The sequence below is a fragment of the Scardinius erythrophthalmus genome (genome assembly GCF_964197995.2).
Source record: "Scardinius erythrophthalmus genome assembly, chromosome: 3".
NCBI classification, from domain to species: domain Eukaryota; kingdom Metazoa; phylum Chordata; class Actinopteri; order Cypriniformes; family Leuciscidae; genus Scardinius; species Scardinius erythrophthalmus.
The window spans coordinates 13,007,965-13,035,466 of record NC_138223.1 but is presented as its reverse complement, the minus strand read 5'-3'; the positions used below and the strand labels follow the sequence as shown (position 1 = coordinate 13,035,466).

General features: G+C 39.6%; 1 protein-coding gene across 1 annotated transcript in view; it reads right to left on the bottom strand.

The window, feature by feature from the left end:
* Positions 1 to 25,905, bottom strand: part of tusc3 (tumor suppressor candidate 3) — a 105,635-nt gene extending 79,730 nt beyond the window's left edge. Inside the window, exon 1 of the mRNA XM_081360876.1 lies at positions 25,783 to 25,905. Within this exon, the coding sequence (XP_081217002.1) occupies positions 25,783 to 25,887 (105 nt within the window). The 5' untranslated portion in view covers positions 25,888 to 25,905. The remainder of the gene's footprint in view (positions 1 to 25,782) is intronic.
* Between the last annotated feature and the right edge of the window lie 1,597 nt (positions 25,906 to 27,502).

Genomic DNA, 27,502 nt, shown 5'->3' with positions numbered 1-27,502 from the left:
GCGAAACACCATAATTCATAATACTGTAAGTACCAGCAGAGGACTAGATCTTTAAAAATCACATCCATAAAGCTTGAGGAAAGTTGATGCATTAATGTACAGAGTGATACTGACTTTCATTACACAAACTGCTCAACGTAATAATTATACACATTGTTTCGTTTCTATACTCCTATATTTTGCATTACTACATTGCTTTATTTTGTAACATTGCTGCATAGCATACATTATTTCCATATAATTTGCGTATTGTTGGAAGGAAAGCATCGGACAAAAATGTAGAATACCTAATTAATCAAAGAAGTAATCGCTTCTCTCCAAACTGTCACCTTAAAATGAGGAAATGTAAATGAGTCGTTTCACCCATCTTGTGGGGAGTAAATGAGCATCTAGTTCTGTTCTTTGAAAACTTTCATTGTGTAAGAACTCGTGTAATGACTAACATAGTGGCAGCAATGTTTTTTCAGATTAATGACTTGCGTGTGGTAATTGATATGCCAACTCCAGCTGCTCCTGTTAAATAAAAATATAAATAAACAAACAGTAGGGTGTCTAGAATCAATGGATGTCTTACTTTAGATCACTCCATTAACAGATGTGGTAGTGAAACGCTAAATCTATCCGTTTATTTCTCTCTTATCTAACGGCTTGTGCAGGTTTTACTTTGTTGGTAGAACTTTTTTTTTTCTATTATATAAACAGACAATCACTTTATTCTGTTACAATCAGGGCTCCAGATAAAATGAATTCCTTGGGAGCCAATGGCTCCGAAAATTAAACGCTTAGAAGACAAATGACTTTTTTCGCCACCAAATTGCATAATCAAAATAGTCTAGATTTCGGATATCTCAATTTAGTTTATTCCGACCGTCGCCACATGCTCACTTTACGCTTGCAGTATAAATTAAGAAGATTCATGATAATGATCAACATTCTACCAGGAAATGTCTCACATTCTGAAAAAGCCTTATTTACACCAAACTATTTTTTTCCACACTTTGCCACTGTTACCAAGAAATCTAAAGATAGACTGATAGCCAATCAAATAAACTTTCAAATAAGTTTTAGTGTGACGCTAAAAGTAAATAATCTTTAAATATTGCCACAAATGTGACCATTTGTGACCATTTCACAGCCTGAATCCATGTAAAACCCCTTTATCCATCTATCCTTTTCCACTACCTTTTAAGAGTTCACTCTCTCATGCTATGATTTAAACTCTCTTCTAACCCTCCTCTATTCTTTCTTCTGCTTCCAAAGTCTGATTGCAAAGCTTGAAGAAAAACTGGACATGGTGCTATTTCATATCAGGATCAATCTCATTATGCTCCAGCCCTTTGGCAGGCCCACACATTGTGGATGATATAATACTCCTCCTGTGTGCCCCGATCTTGGCTTTCATGGGCGAAGGAGCTTATCTAGGATCTGCAAACCTTGGTTCAATTTGCTCTTCACAATGTAAGCATAAACTCTGACATGATCCAGTAAAAGCACAGCAGTTCTGATCTTACAGAGAGCTGGATGGGTAATGTCAGCTTGGCTGCTATATATTTTAACTCAGTGAGTGCGTCTATTACGGTTGGGCGGTATAACCAAAATCTTATCACTGTATGAATCATTTTATAACACAGTAAAGGTATACATTACAATATTGCTAATTTTGCTTTAAATTCAACCCGAATATATAACCATAGTACGGTCTGACGTTAGCAATAGATTACTTATTAGTTTGTTGTAGTTAGTATGACTATTGGGGAAAACTAAATGATGGGACAAAATGGCTAAGCATTCCAATATGCTGGTAGGAAGGCAATGAAGGCACAGCCTACCCAAAAGTTTATTTCAGAATGTGTATTTCTTGTTTGTAATAAGTGTAACCACCGCACGCTTCTTTCCAGAACGTGCTGAATCTGCGAAACGCAAGTCTGAGGGGATTGAGAAAGGGAGGGGAGGCAAATCCATAGCCGGTGACCTGTGCCAATCACCATCGAGTATTTCACTTTTTAGCGATTAGGAGTGTTCAGAAAAGTAACATGGCAGAAGACGTAAAACACAACTATGGAGAGTAGAGATATTGAATATTTGATCGCAAACTAATTTACAAAACTACCATTCAAACAACAGCTACAAATTAAAAATAAAGGAAGACCACATGCCAAAGTTGGATATAGGCTACAGCAATCAGCTTCACTAAACGACCGAACGTGCTCTTTTAACACGGACATTTAAAAGGACAGAAGGATGGATTTTTTTTTCTTCAAGTGATAGGCTAGGACTAGGTGAGTGAACTTATATTTATATTGTCTTGATGTCTGTGTCGTTTTATATAAATATTCAGGTATTTAAGTGACCAAAAAAAGCCTTATTAAAGAGTTAGAGTGCTAAAATGTTGTGTGCCGCCTCTATTTTAAAACCCACCAGCTGCCACTATGGATAACTACTTCAAGAAAACTAAAACAGAAATTGCTGATGGAGGACAGGTGACTGAGCAGACAAGTGTCACTCATTCAGAAGATGAGAACTCCCGGTGTGAGCCGTGTCAGCTCTGCTGCAATTTTGGAGCGGTTAGTCGGGCCTCCGCAGTGTGCTGGAAATTTCATTTCCAGTGACTGATGGTCGAACGTTCAGGCAAATGACTGGATTTCCCAACTGGAAAAAAGCCACTGGAAAAATTCAATGAACATCAGAAAAGCAGCGTGCACGTTTCTGCAGGGTTAAAAATGAAAGGCCATCAACAGACACTTAAAACCGTAAGCGTAGCCACTCAAATAAGCAGTGAACACGCAAAGAGAGGATGAGAACAGATAATATCTGGAAAAAAGCAAGACTTTGCTCTTCTGTTGTCGCTCTGATATTGCTCTTTGTGGCCACGATGAAACGGATGAATCAGAAAATCTGGGAAATCACAGTTGATGGATATAAGGGCCACTGATAACCAACTAATTAAAAGGCTATTTAGAGAGAGAGAGAGAGAGAGAGAGAGAGAGAGAGAGAGAGAGAGAGAGAGAGAGAGAGAGAGAGAGAGAGAGAGAGAGAGAGAGAGTATGCGGCAAGTATGCGTGGAACCTACCGTGGTGTAGCTACACGCATTTTAAGCGAAAATCCACTAGTGATGTATGTCCATTGACACACGCATTTCCTCAACCTCTGCATTGTGGATGTCTGTCACACCAATACAGCTGTGTGACACATGCTGACCAATGTTCAATCTCTCTATAACTTTATCAAGGGGTCAGCAAAACAACATGCTGTTTTTGAGTCTTTGCGAGCCTTTACCTATTGTCAGGTAAATCTACCACACTGAAATCTCTTACTGACACAATGGGCCCTATTTTAATGATCTGAAACGCAAGTGTCAAGCGCAAAGCGCAAGTAACTTTGTGGGCGGGTCTTGGGCGCTGTTGCTATTTTCCCGGCGGGATAAATGACTCTTGCGCCCGACGCAAATCTAAAAGGGGTTGGTCTGAAGTAGCTTCATTATTCATAGGTGTGGTTTGGGCGTAACGTGAAATAAACCAATCAGAGCGTCATCTCACATTCCCTTTAAGAGCAGACGCGCTTTTTCCATGGCGGATTGCTATTGTAACGGTGGATTTGCCAGGCGCGCGCCAGGAGCGGTTCACAGCCAAGGAGAGCAACGCTCTCGTCACGGCCGTAAAAGAGAGAAGTGACATTGAAATGGAGAAACCCACCAAAATTAACTTCGGTTAAACAGGCGTATGATAATTTGGGTAAATGTGTAAGCAAGATGTATGCTTTTATAATAAATTGTCTATCTATCTATCTATCTATCTATCTATCTATCTATCTATCTATCTATCTATCTATCTATCTATCTATCTATCTATCTATCTATCTATCTATCTATCTATCTATCGTAATAATGTATGATTTGCAAAAATGAAAACTGCTGCTTCTGTGTAGATGAGAGAATTAAAGTGTTTGCGTGTTGTGCACACGCTACATTGATTATGGCCAAGCATGCGCCCTTAAAATAGCATATGAATAACATGCGCAACGCGCCACTGACTTTAAACAATTTTTTCCTGGTGATTAGTGGTGCAATTGTTTTCTAAACCTGCAAAATAGCATGAAGGAACGTTTGCGCCGGAACACGCCTCCTCTTTGCGCTGAACCGCCCTGGGGAGCACAAGTGTATTTCCTAACTTACCGACGTGCATCTGTGGAGGGAAAAGTCCGCTTTGCGCAGGTGCAAAATAGGAATGATACATGCGTCGGTGTAGTCAATTGCACTGGGTGCAAGATAGGGCCCAAGATGTCAGATGGCAATCCCATTCATTTCAGCCCTATTCAGATATCAGTCTCTCAAGGACATACATAATTTTGAGACTAACGTTGACACGTTAGTGAAATTTCTGAAAACGACGTGCGAGTCAGGGGACAGGCAAGTAGTTTGCTGACATCAGTGACCGATTTTCCCTTTGTGTTCCCTTGCATTTTGATGTGACGAGTTCTCATACAGTGCAATGTACCGTCTAAACTGCAACAGTCATCCACCTTACATTATTCCAGTGTAAAAAGCCTAACTTCTACCACAATCTCTGCACTTTTAACAATGATAATTGATCATCACTTTCAGCAGCTTTAGGAGTTCACAATCAAATTGTGCTATAGGAACAACTACTGCGCCCGCAACATCCATGGAGGAGAGCAACCAAAGCAATGGTGCCTGGGCCGAATTTGGCCTCAGCCCAGGGCTATTATAAGGAATTGCATTTCGGCGTACAGTACAACAATATTAAAGAGATCCATGAGCGATTTCATAAATTACACTTTGATTGCTTAACCATATCCTCAGCTCTAGTACGCACAGGGAAGAGGACCTGATTGTTCATCACTATGGATATTCAGAAGAGGAGACAAATGCAGAATTGTCACTTTTCAAAGCTACTGTATGTCAACAGGAGAAGCAAGTTTTGAACAACGATTGTCACTGTTCAGAGAGTCAAAGCTAGTCCACAGTTTAGTAAACGTTGGCAACCTCTTTCACTTATTCTTGCCTTTGCAGATGAACATCACATTGTGTGAAATAAATTGGTCTTACTTGCATCCAACTGAAAAAAACAAATGAGAAACACCATGAGACAGGAGAGACTCTCGGACACTGCAGTACTGAGCACTGAAAGGGCCATTCATGTGGATTTGGATAAAACAGTTAATAGCTTTGATGCTGTGCCTTGTGGACACCGTTTAGCCCTTAACTAAGGTACACCATTGTTTTGATAATTCAACTTGATTGCTTAAAATTTCTGTGAATAATTTGCTGATACAGATGCAAAAAAAACTCTTCTATACACACACACACACACACACGTATATGCATATATTCTATATTCTATGGCTTGCAGGAGCTGGCTGTGGATATGATTGGCTCCTCTGGTTTTAATATTTAGGTTCTTATCTTTAATTACAGGGAGTGTCAGATAAAAGCACATCACTCTGCTCTGTTGGGCAAGCAAAAGAAGGGAATCTTTCCGCTCCAATTACCTTGATGAATTCCCGTATCTGTCAAACGATGAAGCCGTCAAAGTGACTTTAAATTGACAAAGTAAACTTCACGTTGCTTTTCAGGCATGGCGAGACGAAAGCCGTATCAATGGTGAAACAGTGTCTGAACGCACTCTAAAACATGCAGATATTTCACAGTCACTAATACACAAACACACACTCTCCAGGAAAAAGTCTACAGGATCAATTGTTGTGGGGTTTAAACCACAAGGCTTGAACCGCTATGCTCACCCTAACCTAACTGCAAAGCAGTTCCGCCATGCTTAGGCCGTGTGTCCACCAAAGCGTTTTTACTCGCGGCTGGCGTGTTTTTTCAATTGTTTTCAATGGGAGCGCCGCGTTTTTAAAACGCCATGAGCGTAACGAGGCGCTGAGCGTCTTTTTCACGCTGAAGCGCTGAGCGTTCGGCGTTTTTTACTGGTCGCCGAGAGTTGAAGAATGTTCAACTTTTGGTAAAACGCAGCGCTCATCACTGTCACTTTTTACCCAACCGTCCAATCACAGTGGAGGAGGGGCGGGACTAATACCACACCGACCAACCGCGTCCGCCACATGATTCTGCTTGTACAACGTCAACAGATGACAACAACAACAAGCATAATAACGGAACAAAATCAAGAGCCAGATAAAATACATTACATTGTATTGACATTTTAATATAGAATCAACACAGAAACAAAATATGTGTGAAATGAGATACTAGTAAGACTTTCGCGGATATTCCGTATCATAACAAGCAAAGTGTCTCGGTCTCAACCGTCTCAACTGAAAAAACGCTGCGCTGCCAAAACGCTCTCAAGCGCCCACAGCTGAGCGTTTTTAGCAGAGCGCCTAGCGTTTTCAGCTGGCTAATAACGCTTTGGTGGACACACGGCCTTACAGTCATTGGTAAGCATGGGTCCATTACTAGCTAAACAGCAGCTCTGCGGAACATACTACAACTCCTAGTCCCACCAAATGTTGACGTGATGTATCCCGATCTTCAAGCAGAAGGAGCTGGATGATTTTTTTGTTAATGATATTAATCCATAATCTGACATGTGATGCAGCCTTATTTCTCCAATTCTGTCACCTGATGGAGTTTGGGTTCCTGTTGCATTTGGCTTGCTTAGTTGGGGTTTAAAAGAAATGAATCAACACTGAACTGACTTGAGCTGAATAATGACACTACTGCCGTCTGTAGAGATGCTTTACAGCAGAATTAGAATTTGTCGCATATTTGATGAAGTTTGCAGCATTGATCGTTATTTTAATGTTTATTACTGTGAAGTTGCTTTGAAACAAACTTTATTGAATGAAGCGCTATATAAATAAAGATGACTTGACTTGACTTGAATAACAGCAAGAGCAGGTAATATTACTGCTAGGAGAATAATGCAATAAAGTCACATGGTTGCTTTTATTATGCAGTGCTTATAAAAAAAATAAAACAGTGCTTTAGTTTAATAAACAGAAAGCTGGAAGGTGGCATGGAGCTAACCACAGGGAGCAAGTGGGGCTTGCTGATACAGCAAGTCTGTTTGATGGAAGTGAGATGTCAGACAGCAGCTATTCTGCCGATCCATCCACAAACCAATCGTGAAAGACCTGAGTCTTCACTGGCGAGTGCATCCAAGGCTAATGTTTATATTCAGCATTTTGTGAATGCAACCCTGAGCTCAATGACTTCAATTGATATTACATGGAGGACAGCTTAGTTCCACAAACGTGGTTGGTCTTAAATCGAACGTGACTGCCTTGATCTTTTCAGAGACTTTGGCTACATCCACACAGCAGAATACAGCTGTCTGTCTGTTGAGAGAAAGACAACTGAGAGTGACAGCTGACGTCACTGATGTACATATGATATAGGGCTACATATCTGATTGAGCAAAGCAGTAGGAAAGCCCCGAAATGGCAAACAATTTTATGGCGAACAATTGTTTTTAATTCTATGACAGCAACAGCAAACCACAATGATCCAATCAATCCTCAATGGACAAAATCCAAGTCCCGCCCTACTTTTTTTCTTGTTCGAGAACCCTTTTCACTCGGATATGCATCACAATAGGGAAGAAAATACTACCACAACTTCCGTTTCATGCCGACTTTAAGAAATGTGTCAAATAAAGTGGGCAATAGTTAGTCTGTCGTCTTCTATGGTTAATTTTCTCAGAGCAAGCATTAAAGAGAATGTTGTAATGCAAATAAGTTAAATCATAGAACTTTCTATTAATCAAATAATCCAGAAAAAAATGCATCAAGATTTCCACACAAATATTAACCAGCACAACTGTTCAACACAATAAGAAATGCTACCTAAATACCAAATCAACATATTAGAATGATTTCTGAAAGATCATGTGACACCAAAGACTCCCATTAATTGAATAAATTACATTAAATATATTAAAATAGAAAACAGTTATTTTAAATTTGAATATTTCAAAATATTACTTTTTTTAAAGGGGGGGTGAATTACTGTTTCATGCATACTGAGTTTTTTACACTGTTAAAGAGTTGGATTCCCATGCTAAACATGGTCAAAGTTTCAAAAGTTAAGTTGTACGTTTGAAGGAGTATTTTTGTTCCAAAAATTGTCCTTCCGGTTTGTCACAAGTTTCGGAAAGTTTTTTTCGAGTATGGCTCTGTCTGACGTAAGAGAGGGCGGAATTTCCTTATATGGGTCCTAAGGGCACTTCTCCGGTAAGATCGCGGGCGCGCGCGCACACGTAAAACAGAGCAAGAGAAAGCAGTTTGCCATCAAAGCCCTGCCCGGCTTTTGGGAAGTCAATGTCACCAAAGAAGTGTGTTTTTGGTTGCCAGGGCAAGACAACCCTGCACAGATTCCCAAAGAACCCGGCGTTAAGGCACCCGTGGATGGAGTTTGTTTTCCTGAGCATAAACGGAGTTGTGTAAGACTGTTGTTCCCTGCATTTCGACGATGATTGTTTTATAAACAAAGCCCAGATCGTCTAATGCTTAAGGATCGAGCAGTCACAATGATAAAGGTTCGCGGTCGTGCGTTGGAACGGTGAGTAAAACTGTTGAACAAATGTCTCTGTGTGTTGTTAGCTCGGCGCGTTAGCACAGCTAAGCTTCGCCCACACGGCCCGCCCCCAGCCGCTCGTTTTTTTCCGGAAAGACTCGGTACAGCCAATCTTTCAATTAAAAATATAATAAAACGAAAGACTTTTTGGAGATATGAAGGATGCAATATTACTCTATAGGTACTCAAGATTAACAGGAGATTGAGTGAAAATGAGCATTTCACCCCCCCTTTAACTGTATTTTTGATACAGCCCTGGTGATAAGATATTTCTTAAAAACATTTTACAAAATCTAACCAACCCCAAACTTTTGAATGGTAGTGTACATCCAATTTAGTGACGTAGGCCTAGTTAATCTAATAATAACTAAGTACTCGGTTTTCCACTTGGAATGTTGAGGATTGTTACTGCCACAGTAATGCACAATAAGTACAATGGGACTGCGCACTTGCAATGAATCGCTCAAGTTTGTTTCGGCCTCACAGAAAGTGGTTGACAGGGGTTACCTGTCCTTACAGACATTATTCAAACTGCTACGGTCTCTTGTTTTACACACAAGACAATTGAAAAGTCTAACCTGTTAGTAAATTCACAGATAATGACTGTTTGAATGCAGCCTTTGAGTCTTGGTCTGACAGCCACTAAAAGTGGAGCAGTAAGTCGCAATAACAGGCAGTTCTCCACAACAACAAAAGACTTTCCACAGGATTACCATTGCTAATTATTGAGGATAATTTACTTCAGGATTTGGCTCAGGCCTGAATGTATTAGAAGACAAAGCAGCTCAATTTGGGGTTTTGGTGTATTATTCTCTTTTTCTTAGATGCTGTTCTTTTTTCCTTCTCCATTTTCCGAGTGAGAGAGAAACGTGGATCTAATTTTGCTGTCAATTAGAGGGTGACTGGGAAATGAATGGCGGTGGCCACGAGTGAAGCGATATTAGATCTCGAGATGGGATTAAGTCTTTGATAGGCACCAAGTGCTTACACCACCTGCACATAATGAAAAAGACATTTCACAAACAATCCCAAGGAACAGAATAATAAGGAAGCTCAATGTAAGCCGAAATTCACCAGACAAAGACGTCCAACTGCATGTGTAGGGCTCTTGGGGCATTGCTTTACAGGGAATTTAAAGACAAACTTTTCTAGCCCTTGTATGCAAGACCTCAATATATGTAAAATAATATCCATGAAATTATAAATAGTGACTATATACTCTACAAAAGTTTGGGGGTTAGTAAGATTTCTGAAAGAAGTCTCTTATGCTCGCCAAAGATGCATTTTTTAATCAAAAATACGGTAAAAACAGTACTATTGTTAAATAATTGTAAGTGTCCGTTTTCTATTTTAATATGTTTAAATTAATATGCTTTATTATTGTAATGGAAAACCTGTATTTTTTTCAGCCATTACATCAGTCTTCAGTGCCACATGATCCTTCAGAAATCTTTCTAATATGCTGATTTGGAGCTTAATAAGTAAACAGTTCCTGTGCTGCTTATTTATTGTTAATATTGTTAATTATTTTGTTATTTGATAATACAATATTGTTAATATTGTTTATTGCTGCTTATTTATTTATTGTACTGCATTTTTAATGTGGAAACCTACATTAATTTTATTTTGTGATATTTTGAGCAGAAAGATCAAAATAACTGCATTTTTAGAATAAAAGCCTTCTACTGTCAATTTACTGTCCATCCTTTGCTGAATATAAGTACTAATTTATTCATAAGGTAAAATGGGTCTAAAGGCACACTTTAAGAAGAAATGTGCTTTTCACTACTCCCATAGTGTATGACAGCAGGAAAAAAAAAATTGTATTGAACATTGATGGAGCAATAGATTTTGTGTGAAAATAAATCATAAATGTGGTTAATTTTGTCTAAAAATCTTATAAATGTATGAGGTGGCATGATGGGACTTTTACCCCACACACATTTATACAAATACTTTAGCTAAAATAATATGTTTTTAATAATTCCTAAGTTAATACTTGTTCAAAATAATCACTTCAGCGAGTTTGTACCATTTTCTGTTTATTTTGATAAATAAAATAAATTAAATATTTTTTGTCCGATAAATATACTGTCATTAAAATATGTTAATAAAAAAGTGTTTTAAAAATACAGAAACATTATTTTAAAAAGTAAAGATTCTGAAAGCATTGAAGGAGATCCCATTATAATTTAATGTATTTTTAAACATTATTGTTTCATTATAAATATGGGGATTATCTCTAAGGTGGACACCCAACCCAACATTACACAACCTTACCATCTAAATCTAACAATATCATGTCAACAAATGGAAAAATCAGCCAGCTATTTACTATCATGTCAATTATTGTGCCTTTAGCCCCAACAGCAGGGGCACCTTTTACCCCAAATACCATACTTTTACATATTCTTCTGTTATTGAAAATCTGTTGCTGTAATTATCTTGAGCAAAATTTCAAATCATTAACATCTACTGTAGTGGTTTAGAGGAAAATAAAATCAAAGGCGCTGTTAGCCCCGTTGTACCCTACTCTTTTTACTGACCCTACAATTTTAAACAGCAGTGAAGTCAAGTCACCTTTATTTATATAATGCTTTATACAATAAAGACTGTTTCAAATCAGCTTTACAGGGATAAACAGGAAAATAATGATTAAATGAGGCAAAAACAGTTTTTGCAGTAAAGCAGCTCTAAAAAGAAATTCTGCTGAGATCAGTTCAGTGTTGATTCAGTTCTGGTTAATAACTGTGTAAAGATCACCAAATATAAAAGGATTGAGGATTCAGCTATAAAGCAGCTCCAACAGTGATGTCATTGTCCAGCTCAGTTCAGTTCTCACCCAATAGTCTCAGTACAGTCAAATCAATAATATTGCTGAATATTATAGATTCCAGGCTGCATCACAAGTCAGATTGGGTATCATTCAGAATATTTCATCCAGTCAATAAGTCAGATGTTAAATCAGTATCCGCTCTGACGGATTCAAATAAGTTAACTCAGTGACAAATTCATCAGACTGATTCAATATAGTCGGTATCAGTAATTTGTCATTTTAAGCAGTTAATTACAATAACCACTAATACGAGTAATTTGCTTGAATCAGAATACACTGCTTACGCTTGTTATTTTTGATTCATTAAAAAGGATCAGTTCAATCAAATCATTTGTTCATTAATCAGACTTCCCTTGTCATGTTGTACGTTTGCTTTTTGTTGCTTTTTTTGCTTCCATCCAAGCACATTTAATTCAGACTGCAAACTGGCATTCAAACTTGAGTGGTGCAATTCAGCAGAGGTGGTGTCGATTAAAATGCTCTACCGCTGAAAATAGGAAAGGAAACACTCCTATAATAGATTGGCAACACTGATTGGCATATCTTAACATATCTTAACTTTTTAAAGCTGCAGTCCGTAGTTTTTCCCTCTTTGTCGCCATCTCTGTTTGAAATCTGCAATTGCAGTTATTCGTAGAATTATCAACTTTACGTGGGTTGTGCCTTTGCATGGCACAGCGCGGATGAATTTAATGTTTTGAGGAGAATGTGCGGCTGTCAGTCACCTCGCGGTGTGGATACTGTCGTTCGCAATCACAGATTCTACTTTTTGAAAGTATGACCAACATAAGAATTTTCACCGGAAAATGTCGTCTGAACAAGTAACATCCACTTTTGTTCTGACCAACTAAGGGAGAAAAAAAGCATAGCAGTGAATCACACTGATTAAATCTAACGATCACTTATGTCTTATAGTCAGGTCCGAATCTTCAAGATTGTGTAACCCTGTAGGCATTTTTGAGGAAAAGTTGTTATACCACATTTTTAGAAAGTTCAATGTCTCCTGAATAAGGATCCATCGTATAACATTGAAATAAGGGTCCCATTTTCTTGTAATTGTCATTGAAACAATAGGTGCATTATTCAAAGCCAAAACACTACAGGTGGATAGGGTAAAAATTTTAAGTTATAGATATCACCATAAAACCTTTCCAGTTTTTCACTTACATAGAGACAGACATTTTTTGTATTACAAGTTTTCTGAAATGTCATGTTTACATATGCAAATGAGGCATACCAGTATATATATATATATATATATATAATTCGAGGGGCAGGCATACCAGTGCGCGGTTCCCCCTTTCGGGCTAGCCCTGTCTCTTCGCGTCTTCACAAAGGTTGTCGAGGCAGCCCTTGTTCCTCTCGACGACTGGCTGATCCTAGCTCACTCTCGAGACAAGGTTTGCGAACACAGGGACCTAGTGCTGCGGCACCTAGCTTGTCTGGGCCTTCGAGTCAACTGGGAGAAGAGCAAACTCTGCTCCGTGCAGAGGATCTCTTTTCTCGGTATGGAAATCGACTCGGTCGCCATGTGCGTGCGCGCGCAGTCACTGCTAATTTGCCTTCGTCAGTTCGAGGGCAAGAGTGCGTTTCCACTGAAACTATTTCAGAGGCTCCTGGGGCATATGGCATCCGCAGCCGCAGTAACGTCGCTCGTCTTGCTTCATATGAGACCGCTTCAGCTTTGGCTTCGCGATCAAGTCCCGAGGTGGGCATGGCAACAAGGCACGCTCCGAGTCCCAGTGACTGCCTTCAGACCTTCACCCCGTGGACGAACCTCAGTTTTCTATGGGCTGGAGTGCCCATAGAACGAGTTTCCTGGCATGTTGTTGTATCAACAGATGCCTCCATAATGGGCTAGGGCGTCATGTGCAATGGACATGCTGCCGCAGGCTCCTGGACAAGACCCCAGCGCCTTTGGCATGTCAATTGCCTCGAGTTGCTGGCTGTACGTCTCACCCTGCACTGCTTCTGTGCGTTGCTCAGGGGTCAGCACGTATTAGTCCGATCAGACAATACCGCCACAGTAGCGTACATCAACCGACAAGGTGGTCTGCGCTCCCGCCGTATGTCGCAACTCGCCTGCCACCTCCTCATATTGAGTCAGAAGCATCTGAGGTCGCTTCGAGCCATTTATATCCCGGGAGACCTGAACCGTGCAGCTGATATGTCTCGGTTTCGGCCTCTCGCTGGAGAATGGGGACTCCATCCCCAGTCGGTTCATCTGATTTGGGATCAGTTCGGGGACGCACAGGTAGATCTGTTTGCCTCCCACGACTCTTGCCACTGCGACCTGTTTTATTCCCTGACCGAGGGCACGCTCGGCACGGATGCACTGGCGCACAGCTGGCCGCGGGGCCTCTGCAAGTATGCGTTTTCCCCCAGTGAGCCTTCTTACGTAGACTTTGCGCAAGATCAGGGAGGACGAGGAGCAGGTAATTTTGGTTGCCCCGTATTGGCTCAACCGCACCTGGTTCCAAGAACTAGTACTCTTCGCGACAGCACCTCCCTGGCCAATTCCTCTGAGAAAGAACCTGCTTTCTCAGGGACGGGGCACCCTATGGCACCCTCGTCCCGATCTTTGAAACCTCCATGTGTGGTTCCTGGATGGGACGAGGCAGGTTTGAGTACCCTACCACCAGCGGTGGTGGCTACCATCACTTCCGCTAGACTAGAGCATCGTCCACGAGACATGCCTATGCGTTGAAGTGGAACCTCTTTGTCAACTGGTGTTCTTCTAAACTTAAAGAACCCACGAAAGGCCCGATCAGTGTCGTGCTTTCCTTCTTGCAAGAAGGGTTGGAGCGAAGGTTGTCTCCCTCCACCCTGAAAGTGTATGGTGCCGCCATTGCCACACATCATGATGCAGTTGATGGTAAGTGCATTGGAAAGCACGACCTGATCATCAGTTTCCTGAGAGGAGCGAGGAGACTGAATCCTCCTCGCCCTCCTCTCGTTCCCTCTTTGGACCTCTCTGTGGTTTTAACTGCCCTGCAGAGTGCTCCCTTTGAGCCTTTGCAATCAGTGGAGCTTAAGTTCCTGTCAATGAAAACAGTGCTCCTGGTTGCATTGGCCTCCATCAAGAGGGTAGGGGACCTGCAGGCATTTTCGGGTGACGAAGCGTGCCTGGAATTTGGACCGGCTAACTCTTACGTGATCCTGAGACCCCGGCCTGGATATGTGCCCAAGGTTCCCACCACACCCTTTCGAGACCAGGTGGTGAACCTGCAAGCGCTGCCCTTGGAGGACGCAGACCCAGCCTTGGCACAGCTCTGTCCAGTACGCACCCTCCATACTTACATAGACAGGATGCATTGTTTCAGGACTTCAGACCAGCTCTTTGTCTGTCATGGTGGGAAGCTGAAGGGAAAGGCTCTCTCCAAGCAAAGGTTGTCTCACTGGATAGTGGACACCATTGCTTTGGCTTACCAGCAGCAAGGTCGACCATGCCCCCTTGATGTGACGGCCTGCTCCACCCGGAGTGTGGCATCCTCTTGGGCTCTAGCGCATGGCGCCTCGCCAACAGACATATGTAGATCTGCAGGCTGGGCGACACCTAACACGGCCTCTGGGCAACCCCCACGTGTGTAGTCCACTGTAAGCCTCTCTGAGCATGTGTCTTTCCCTCGGCAAGCTACCTTGCCACCCCTGGGTTTGAAATATTCCACCTGCAGCTGGACACCCCAGTGATTCTCAATATGCAGCCCCCTCGGGTCATGTGTATTCCAAGTCCCCCCCTTCGGGCTGGGCATAATTGCATATTTCCACTGATATATGCTTCCCAGTGTACCTTGGCATAATTCCAGCAGCCATTAAAAACTATCCCTTTCATGTTAATGTTGTTTTTTCATTGTTTACATGTTTAAATATTCTGAGAATGCATAGTTTTAGTTCTAATGTTTAATGTTTAAACTGCAACAAATGCATTAAAACTTTTTTTTTTGGCAGCCATTTTGTTTTTATTGTTTATGCCAAAACAGTGATGTTTACAACTTGTTATACGGCAGAAATGGATTCAGCACCTAAAAATCATATAGAAACAACACTTGAAGTACTTTTCCTCAAAAATGCCTACTGCATCTTATCCAGGGCTATTTATCTATTTTGGGACCTGACTATTACCTGTCCAGCAGAAAAAAAGCCGTCTCTGTGTCTGTTTTGAACCCCTTCAAAACACAGAGTTCACGCCACCTTTCAAAAGCCCTTCCGATATTTATCCTTGTTTTTCGCATGGGCCTGGCTGCAGTCTCTTTTTTTCTGTAGTCACTCCGAAGTCTGAAGTCTTTTGCATTTGCATGCAACGGGTGAATCTCTAGTTGTCACTGGTAATTGTCGTTTGAATTTTTCTGGATCCGCCATCAAATTGATGCGTTTAATTATATCAAGTGCCGTGAGAAAAGACTATAAATCTCCACCTCCAACATCCTCACACGCAATATAGCCTGCTAGCCGAGACACCTTCTTTATGAGTACAGATGTGACGTAATGACGCAAAGACATGCTCGAATTTCCGGCGGAAATCCACTAGTACCACTGGAATTAAAACATTATTACAAGCTTATCGTTTTGAATCAAGCTAAGGCAAGCAGATAGTTTTGAACACTGGCTGGTTATGTACTTGCTCAAATTTATTTTGAACAATTTTTAGCCCAAAAAAGTTACGGACTGCAGCTTTAAAGTTTGAAAGCCAAAAAAAAAAGTTTTTTTCCATGGTGTCCAAGGAGCTGATAGTAATTTATTTTTTTTCTCCTTGCTCTGTGTAACATGGTGAAGCGTTTGCCCTTAAAATGCAACAAAACAACCAGTCAAATCACAGCAATGACACTTTTTGGTTCCATCACTAAAGCACACTGAGACTACTGATAAAACCACAAAATAAAACCATCTCAGAAACGGAACGAGTTAGAAACAGCGGCCGTTATCTGACAAAAAAATAGAGAGGGAGACGAAGAGCAAAACAGTGACGGGGATGAAGAAGAGAAAGACAGGTGGAGAGATGCGTTGGAGAGATTCTCGCTTTCTCTCCTCCCCCGTCACTACTCTCCTTAATGAACGACTCTCTCTGATACACTCTTTAATGCATGTTTAAGGCTTTGCCATGGACGGCTGGCACAGCGCTGATAAGGCTGCATGCGTTATCCAGTTGGACAGGCTGACTCGTCCACGCCGGCCTCCTGCCTAAAGCATCTCTGTCAGATCATCCGCCGCCACGCTGCGATGACGACTGCTATGACAGCGCTGATAAAGGACAATCGAAGATGTCACAAGCTATGGGGTGGACAGATGGAGGGTACACAGGATTTGGAGGAATGAAAGAGGAAGGGAAATGAATTGGAAGTTGTTACCTCATACCATATTTCAAAGACAGACAACATGACGTTTGCAAAAAAAGAAAAGAAAACACAGGTGGAGATTTTTCTTCTGATGTCTTTGTGTTTTGCACCAAGTCTGTGGTCTACAGTTGTTGATCTCTTTTGGGCTCAGAGAACACCAGGAGTTTGAACGAAAGACATTGGGTCAGAACACACAGCGTGAACACAGGTTAACAGAGCTCACATGTAACCCAGGGAGCTTAGAATGAAAAAACACATGGGGATAGTTTGAAAATGGAAGAATCTGTGGAAATAAACCGGTGTGGAGTTTAAAGTCGAACAAAAAAGCCTATAAAGCTGAAACAAAAATGGCAAAAATAATAATAATGATAGAGCAGGTATGACTTCCCAGTGGTCAATCTCATGAACCCTTCCCCTTCCCACGGCTTCAAAAATAACTGCCCTCTGATTATGCCCAATTTCTGACCAAAATGTCAGAAAGTGGGCAGGGCGACGTCTCGGGAACACAAAGCATCCATCAAACAGACAGCTCTGCCACACAGGCTATTATCATTCATTCAACAGGACTGCTAATTGTGAAACACATTCAAATTCATAAATAAAATTAACGTGTCACATATTTTGATCTGAAACTATTTTGGTACTAGTATGCAATTTACCAAAAAAAAAAAAAAAGGAAGCATGTTAATTTGGAAACTGCCTGTTGTGCACCATATATGGTCAAATGTATTTGGTGCTATTAATTCTGGAAAAGACATAGCATTATTAATGCTTATTAACGCACACAGTTCCAAACAATACCACGGCAGAACTGGTGTGGGTCTCCAAGCAACACAAAGTAGTGTTTCATTACTGAATGAGTCTGCTGTTTTTAACCAATCGAGTGAGCCAATAATTTAGTGACTTATTCATAAAGATGATCACTTGCTTCGTTCCTAAATGAATCAGCCGTTTGAATGAATCTGTTAAATGAATGGCATGAATTTCATTCATATTCATGGCACATCTGAGCTTCATTAAACAGTCTGTGTAAATATACCTAAATGCCACTTCAGATGCAGCTTCAAAAAAAAAATGGTATGGCCACATTGTAGCCTTAAAAGATAATGTATGATAAACTATGTTGAATCAAAATATTTCTTTCTAAAGCTATTTTTTGTAATGTCTGTTCAATACTTTTCTCATCTAACACAATAATGACTTTAAATTATCTTTTGGGGCTAATTTCTTTTTTTAAATTGATTTTAAGATTTAATTAATTTAATTAAAGGGCACCTATTATGACCCTTTTCACAAGATGTAAAATAAGTCTCTGATGTCCCCAGAGTATGTATGTGAAGTTTTAGCTCAAAATACCCAACAGATATTTTTTTACAGCATGTTTAAATTGTCATTTTTTGGGGCTCAGAAAAACGTGCCGTTTTAGTGTGTATCCCTTTAAATGCAAATTAACTGCTGCTGCCGGCCCAAAAGGCGGAGCCCTCACAAGCTCGCGCTCAGAGCCAGGACAATCTCATCTGATATCAAAACAGAAACTCTCAGTAGTGGTGTTCATTTCGACTCGGAGTCTGACAATAATGCCCACAGAGCCAGAGAATATATGCTGTATGGAGACAGAACAGGTATAGTTTAGTTTAATTATGGTTATAACTTATTTGTCATCTGCTTTTATCCACTATTAATACTAGCCTGCTGTAGCAGACCTCTTCCGAATGATGACCAAAATATACTGATGAGTTAAGTAAAGTTTATTGTACATGACACAAAAGATGAAGCGTTAGTTTTACTCCAGAAAATCACTGTAAGAGCAGCTAAATAAACAGTATAAGATGTGAGCATTTAAGTCTTATCCAAAACTCTCTCTCTCCCTTTCATTAGCATGGAACATACACAGCGTAGTACACAAAACACTCGTTACAACTTACAGTAAACAAATATATACACACCTTTTCAGTCTGTGCTTAATAAACTGGTACACTGTAAATCCGTAAAACTACTCGATGAGCTGTAATAAAGTGTGCGCTCTCACTTTCATTTCTGCCGTAACATTAGACCTGTCGCTCCGGAGACCGTAAGCTGGATCACGAACAGTTGGTACAGATCCATCCTCGAGTAACAACAAGAGTAAATGAAGACTGCTATGTTCATTCTAACATCCAACAACAAAACACCTCAATCGCTTAGGAGGCATTCTTATCTACAGCTGCTCAAACGTCGAAACGATGGCGGACTGTGTCCCACTCCTCAGGGCGGGTCTATGCTCAAACTGCAGTGTCAATCAACAGTCGTGGGTTGGGCCTGTGCAATTCTACGTCACATTGCATAGAATCTTAGAACAGCTCATTCTGAGACAGTGCTTATGATTTATTGAGATTGTAAAAAAAAAACTGGGTGGATTTTTATCATTCTAGGGTGGTTTTGCTCACACACTGCCAACACACATTTATGTTCAAACACCATGTAAAAGTGAATTTTGCATAATAGGTGCCCTTTAAATAAACGGCACATCATGTAATTAGATTAAAGATTTGGTCACACTTTTAATTAGCAGTCCTGATTACTGCTTGTTAACAGTTAGGCAGGTAGGTATTGGGTAAGAATTTGGTAGGATTAAGGGATTTGGCATATGGTCTTGCACAATAAAGCATTAATATGTGCTTTATAAAAACTAATAACAGCCAAATAGGCCTAACCGTATAATATGCATGCTGATGAACAACTATAGTTAAAAGTGAGAACTGGACACTATACTAAAGTTTTACCTATACCTAGACACTATATTCCAAATCTTCTGAAGCCATACAATAGTTATTGTGTGAGGAACAGACCCAAATTTAAGTCCTCATTCACTTCTTTTTCATTGAAAAGGTTTGGAACGACATGAGAATGAGTAAATGATGATGGAATTGTCATTTTGGGTCAAATAGTTTTGATTCTGATTTAGCCTATTCTTTGATGAATAAATACTGTACACAGTGACTAAAATTGCATCCCATAATTAAACAATGTGAATGCATTTTTATGGTAATTTTAACAAAATACTATTTCAGTGTTCGGTGCCTATTGTGTGCCTCTATCTTTCATACATTGATTGCAGTGCACTGAACACACACCACTTGTCCGCTAGCGTTCTCTTTTTCTTTTTTTTTTCATCTCCCCAAGTGAGAAGGTAAGAATATCAATGCACTTGTTACAAATGGCCTGCAAATCTCTTGAATATTAAATAAAACGTACAAGGGAAATGGAATTACACTACTAGACCTGGATCTAACATGAGTGGAGACTGGAAGGGGCCCGGGGCCTGCTAAATATTCATGCCTCTTTTTTGTTTATTTATCTTTTAAAGCCTTATTTTGCATTTTAAAACACAAATTGAAAGAACGGACCACAAAAGCATGCCCTGTTGGAGAAGAGAGTGCAGGGTTTGCGGGACAAGGCCAACCATGGGCTGTTCAATATTCAGAATGATTTTTATAAGCAATGCATGTGGAATGGCTCTGGGTCTAATGTTGATATATCACAGCCTCCCAGCGGCTGGTGCCCTGCGTCTGTCTGGATGGCATGGAGAATCATTTTGGTAATGCTTCTCAAGCACAATACAAATCATTTCGCAAATCCACTGGGCCTTAAAGACGACTCGCTGTCACTCTAGCCAGGCATGGGAGTGACAGCCATGCACATGTGCAACGGGCTCATGCTCTTTCGTGCGATCTTACCCAGTCTTCTATTTCTGTTGAGTAGAGCTATTACTGAAAGTCTGCACGAAAAGCTTTGTTGTAATACATTAAAGGTGAAGCATTTACGTTCTGTATCAACAGCAGAACAATCACAATTGCAAAATAAACAGAGCAATTCCAAACGGGGCCTCGCACCATTCGTGCTCGGGCCCTAAATAGTGATTGTTTTTACCAAAAAAAAAAAAAAAGCCTGGAAAATGACTGATCCACATCTGTTACTTTTCAGACAAATAAGAATTTCTGTACTTTCTTTTTTTTTTCTTATACATTGTCACAGACAGACACTGTCATTCATCTTGGACATACACTGACACCTAATGGTGTGGATGTCACGTCATGCAAACGCAAGTGTTTTCCGATACAGAGATGCTGTTGTAGAAATACACCATTAGCAGTCAGCCATGATTAATATATTGTCGCTGTAGGGCAAAATCTCCAAACACACTACTTAACTACTAACACTGGAAATGGAAAAAAACACTATTTTTTAAAATAATTAAACACTGCGTTGTCAAAGTTGATATTGTGGCTTTTATAGTCAGACACTTGCATGTGTCATTATATTATTAACACAATACTTAACACAATACCAAAATCAAGCTTCAAATGGAGTTACGAGGTTTTTGACCAGCGGATTTCAGAGAATTTTGGACATAAGTATTTTGTCTGAGGCATCTGAGGCAGTGAGTGCATCACATTATGTTTTCATCAACTTACAGGTTTTAAAATTTACTGTACTGTAGCTATGCAGTCAATCAGGGATTTTTTCTGTTTTTGGACAAAAACTCATGTTAGTACACAAGACAGAACTGGCGATTTCTTACTGTTTTTTCAAAACCCACAGAAAGACATGAGGGCTGACCAATAGTAATGAAAAAAAAAAAAATGGAGATACGAGATTTCTGCCTGACACCGACGATACTGTGAGCAAAAGTGTCCAATAACATTACAGATATAAAGCAAAATGTTTTTCAGCTGGTCATGTGACCTCAAAATGGCACCCCCTATGACACGACCCACTCCATGTACACTGAATACAATTTGGTGTAGGATTTACTGTAAAATGAAAAAAAAAAAAAATCACACAGAAATTGCTAGTAAATTTCACAAAAAACAACAACAACTACTGTACAAAGAAATGACAAGTAACGCATTGAATTAAACATGATTTTTTCTAAACCTAATGAATTAAAGGTGCACTATTAAAAAAAACCTGAAGCATGTAGAAGCAACCTTTAACATGTTGAGCCACAGTGCTTAAGCTGGTAACACGAGTACGAGTCCGACCCAATCATTTCATCCATTCATCTTCTGCCAATCGTTTCATCTCCTTTGCCTCCAGTGTCCCTTTCAATAACAGTGGCCACAAATTTTTAAAATGTAAAACTACCTCCCGATGCTCTGGAGACATCATCATTCTCGAGGAGATTAATTTGCAGTGAGCCGTGATGTATTTAGAATTAGAATCTTGCTGAGTCTTGAGACTCATTATGGAAATGTATATATGCAGGTTGGCACGCTGAAACAGTGTTCCCAATCCTAGAGATCAATGCTTAGCGAGAGCAGTCCATCACGATGCGGAGAGGAAAAAAAAAAAAGCAAGAACGAGAAGACGGAGAAATAAAGGAAAAGGGGAAAGAATGAGAGAGGCAGAGCAGCATGATGCGCTTTTCCTATCTATGGATGGCTACACGTATGCATCATTATGCCTCTGAGCTTTTAGAATTAAACTGCCTTCATCAAACACTCAGCAGGGTGGCCCTTCTCGCACTGTTCACCCCAGCGAGAGGGAGGCTTCAAGACTTCAAACATTTCAGTTGTTTCAGAACATAAACTCTTTCAAGCCTTTTGCCCCAGTGCCATTCGGAGCAGTAATGAGTCGAGCTGCAGTTTGAGAGCTGAAGGGAGAGGGGGATCACACTGCTCTTCAACTCCAGCTGCTAGAGTCAGGATGGAGTGATCATGGGCCCGGACATATTCCTGAGGCAGATATTACAAGAAATGTTCTACCAGAGATGTATGAGGAATAGAGACAGCAGAGGATCCCGCAAGTCCAACAGAGAAAAAGCGGCAGAACTAACTGTGGAATATATCAGACCAAATCGTAGCTGATACTGCACTCTACGGAGAAAAGGTTCTGTCAGGTGCTTCATCCTGTAAAACCTTTTAAAGGTTCACATCGCTGGATCATTTTATGGATTTAGTTTGAATTCATTTTGTTTATCGATTTTTGATCAAATTGTATGAATTAAACAGCTTGTAAACATACTTTATTCACTGTAAAAAAATTGAAATAACCAGTTAAACTTGAAAGTATTAATATGCAATAATTTAAGGCATGTCTCCTTACAGAACCATTTTGGCATAGATTGAGTCAATAACCCTTCTAAATAGAAACCATTTAATCTTTTTTTCTAAGAGTGTGTGGTGTTTATATTTTAGCCAAAAATGTCTGACTAGTTTGATACTTGGAGCATATAATCGGGGCTCTATATTTTTTATAATCTTCAAAAAGTGTACTCTGTTTAACAGTTTGAATAATACTGATTGATTTCTGTACTGTAGGGCAGGCTGTATAAATTCTAATATAGAATAATATATAATATATATAATAAATATATATAGAATAATATCTAATATAGAATTTAGCAAATATATCAACCCTGTAAATAATTATCGGCTACTGTTTCAAAGGTTTGGGGTCATATATATATATATATATATATATATATATGTATATATATATATATATATATATATATATATATATATATATATATGTATATGTATATGTATATGTATATATATATATATATATATATATATATATATATTTTTTTATTTTTTTATTTTTTTTTTGTCAGCATTTATAATCATAAGAAATGTTTTTTTAGCACCTAGTCAGCATATTAGAATGATTTCTGAGGGATCATGTGACACTGAAGACTGGAGTAATGATGCTGAAAGTTAAACATTAATTTACTAAACAGGTATTTTATGTTGTAATAATATTTCACAATGGTGTTTTTATTGTATCTTTTTTTTTTCTTTTTTTTTTTTCTTTTCTTGTTGTGCATAAGAGACTTCTTTAAAGAACAATTTTTAAAATCTTACCGTCCCATAGTGATTTACAATAAATGTAATAAATTAATTTAATCTAATTACAGCCTAACCTGAAAACATATTACATTACATTCTATCACAACCTTAATGGCTAAAAATATTTGTAGGGATTATTAATATGTATGTACCGGTACCTTGTCCATATACAAATCTACCAATCGAATGGGGAATCTACCATCCATTAGCAAACCCACTAATAAAATCTACCATCCATCATAAGCAAAACCACTACGTATGCTTTAACACCGAACAGAGCGTGACGTACAGACACAAAATAACTTTGAGCAAATATTCATTTGACTCATTCTTTGGGAATGATTCAACATAGCCTATGGGAATGATTTAAGAGCCGCTTCTAAGTAAACACATCCAAACAAGGGTTGGACACAGCCATGTTTAGGAGAAGCCTATTTTTTATACTGATTATACTGATTTATTTATAACTATATATATATATATATATATATATATATATATATATATAGAGAGAGAGAGAGAGAGAGAGAGAGAGAGAGAGAGAGAGAGAGAGAGAGAGAGATAGAGATAGAGATAGAGATAGAGATAGAGATAGAGATAGAGATAGATAGATAGATAGATAGATAGATAGATAGATAGATAGATAGATAGATAGATAGATAGATAGAAATAAATGTTGCAGCCAAATCCTCAAAATGCCAGGAATAAAATCTGAAAACAGCACCTGAATAGAAATCTCAGCTCATGCCCCTCCCTGAGAGTAAACAAGTAAAGGCCAAAATGTGAAGAAATAAATAGGCAAGTCATCTTTAAACACTATAAAGAAGAGTCCACCTCAGGCCAACTCAAAAGGGAAACAAAGGCAAACAAAGACTCTGCAACTCAAGCAGCTCAAAACTGCTTACACCATCTTTTCCTCCCTCTTCACATTAGTCAAGCCAAGATACAAGACACACAAAATTTTGCCTGTGATGATGAATGAACGAGTAGCTGAGCTTAGGGGGGAAAAGAAAAAAAAATCACCCCTACTCACTCTCCAATATTCCTCTCTCGCTTGTAGAGGGCAGTGCAAACCTGAACAGATAAATGAAGGCTTAAAGACAGGGAGTCAAAATACTGCCCTTCTCAGCACCCGCGGAGCACAGGGGCAGGAAAGAGAGGGAGAAAAAGAAGAGAAAATATGAAGAAATTATTTAAAAATGCAGGAGGGGGAAGCGGAAAGTTGCTGCTTCAGTACTTTGCCTGATTTGTTCCCAATATGATCATTTCCCTGCTCCTCTGCTGCAGATGAGAGGAAAAGGTCAAATACACATCATATTTTAGAGAGAGAGAGAGCGAGAGACAGAGAGAGAGAGGGAGAGAGTGAGAAACTATCTAGAGACTGTCTAGACTCTGCCTAGCAGTTCACCTGACATTCTGACATTCAATAACACTGCATACTTTTAATGGCAATTCAGAATTATTACATTAACGCATGGTAAAAAAGTAATGAGAATTTAATTCATATCAATTTCAATATTATTAACCTCTATGAGTCAAGTATCAACCTGATACCAGTACTTCAATGTAAATGTGTTTTTGAGATATTAAAGGAAAATGTGGGTTAATTTAAAAATTACCGGTAATATTAATCAAATGGATCAAATATTATGAATGTTACAAAAGCCATGCCACTTAATATGCTAACAGTTGAGTAATTTAATAAATAAGTAAACGTAATAAAAGAACTTGAGTGTTCATTGAGTTGTGTTGATTACTATTATCATTGGATTTCAATGATAATGGTAATCTACACAACTTGGATAGGAATATTAGGAGAGCCATGTACCTTTTATAACATGTGTATGAAATAAATAGCGCCACTTTTTCAAATATAAATCATTATGTGTTTAACGTCTGTTTAACGTTCATTTAGAATGAAATCTTAGATTTACTATCATTATAAGGACACGCGCACAGCGTCACACGGACACGCGCACGCTACGTTGACAATCACAATGGAGCTGACATATTCTGCTAGAACATTCATGTAAAAAACATATGTTAATAATGGAGCAGCTTCCTGTTACATTTTATAGCCGTTTTTCTGGGTAATTTAAATGTCAACATGATTTAACTGTGCCGACCGCCGGGTAATATGTTATTTAGACACTGTAGAACTTTACCAGAAATCAACATCACTGTGTGTTGTGAAAGGTAGATTCATGAATGTATCAGTACCTCTTTTTTCTTCTGACCTCCTCCAGACTGAAGACATAACAGCAGAATCAACAATAAGGATGCAAACGGCATGTTGAATGGGAATCCCTTGTATACCACCGCCATGATGGAAGATGCTCTTATCGCATCAGTTCTGCTGAGCGCTTTGATTGGCTACAATCGCATCCAACCAGAGACCACACAAATGCTTTGTGGGACTTGTAGTTTTTATTACCTGGATTTTAAATGCATGCCGTAACAATGGGAATACCATGTAAAATCCTCCAAAATGCTCCAGAAGTATCTTAGTTATTCAGTTTTATTTAGTGCATTATTTTTAAAAATAGGCCTATATTGTTGTTTTGTCACAATCTTAGCGCTCAGAGAGGAAGATTAACACATTTATATAGGCTTTAGCCTTGCTGTATCTCCAGTTCCTGCCAATGGGGGGCAAACCCAAAAAGTGTTTTCTAATATACAATGATATTGAACATGGAGAATGCATGACATGGCAAAAATGAGAAATCACAGCTTTTAAAAATGTTTATGTAATGTTCTAAAGGGTTACATAAAGAGCTATTTATAATATTACAATGCTTAAATAATATCAATTAATAAAGGATAATAACTTATTTTGTTATTATCCTTTTATAATAATAATGATAATAATAAAACTAATTATTATTATTATTATTATTATTATTATTATTATTATTATCATCATCATCATTTCAATTAAAGCCAAAACATTTTTTTTCACTAAAAAACTATTCACAATTGTAAAGTAAAGCCTATAGATTTTTTTTTATTACTGCACAGTGGTATACCATTTTATTTGTTTGTTTGTTTGTTTGTTTGTTTATGTGTTTGTTTATTTGTGTCACGTATTCTATGCCTACCATTTCCGTCCACTCACCAACAGAGGTCACCCGTTTACTATTAAGACTGTTTCACTGCACACACAGAGTTACATGTTACCCTGGACTACTAGGGGAAAGGGTAAGGGGTAAGGGGAAAGGGTAAGGGGTAAGGGGTAAGGGGAAGGGGTAAGGGGTAAGGGGTAAGGGGAAGGGGTAAGGGGTAAGGGGAAGGGGAAGGGGAAGGGGAAGGGGAAAGGGGAAAGGGTAAGGGGTAAGGGGGAAGGGGGAAGGGAGAATGGGGAATGGGGGAATGGGGGATGGGGGAATGGGGAAGGGGGGATGGGGAAGGGGGAAGGGGGAATGGGGGAATGGGGGATGGGGGAATGGGGAAGGGGGGATGGGGAAGGGGGAAGGGGGAATGGGGAAGGGGGAATGGGGTAAGGGCAATGGGGTAAGGGGAATGGGGTAAGGGGAATGGGGTAGGGTTAGGGGTGGGGGTAAGGGTAAGGGGAATGGGGTAGGGTTAGGGGTGGGGGTAAGGGTAAGGGGAAGGTGTAAGGGGAAGGGGAAGGGGTAAGACAGAGAATTGGGATTGGGCCTTACTCTTGCTTGTTTGCCCTGTGTTTTGATCCTAGGCTGGTTTCCCGTGTTCTGCCTTCTCTCTGCCTGCCCTGGACTCTTGCTCGCCTCGGATTACCCCTTTCGTCTTGCCCTGTTCGGATACTGTTTGCCTCACGCCTGGACTTTAGCCTGGCTATTTGGTTTATCCTCTTGCCTTGTCCACTGGTTTACGTCCTCCGTTTGTTGACCCTCGCCTGTCCCTGGAATGCTCTTTGTCTTGTCCATATCATATCTGTTTGCCTTTGTTCGGGCCCCTGCCT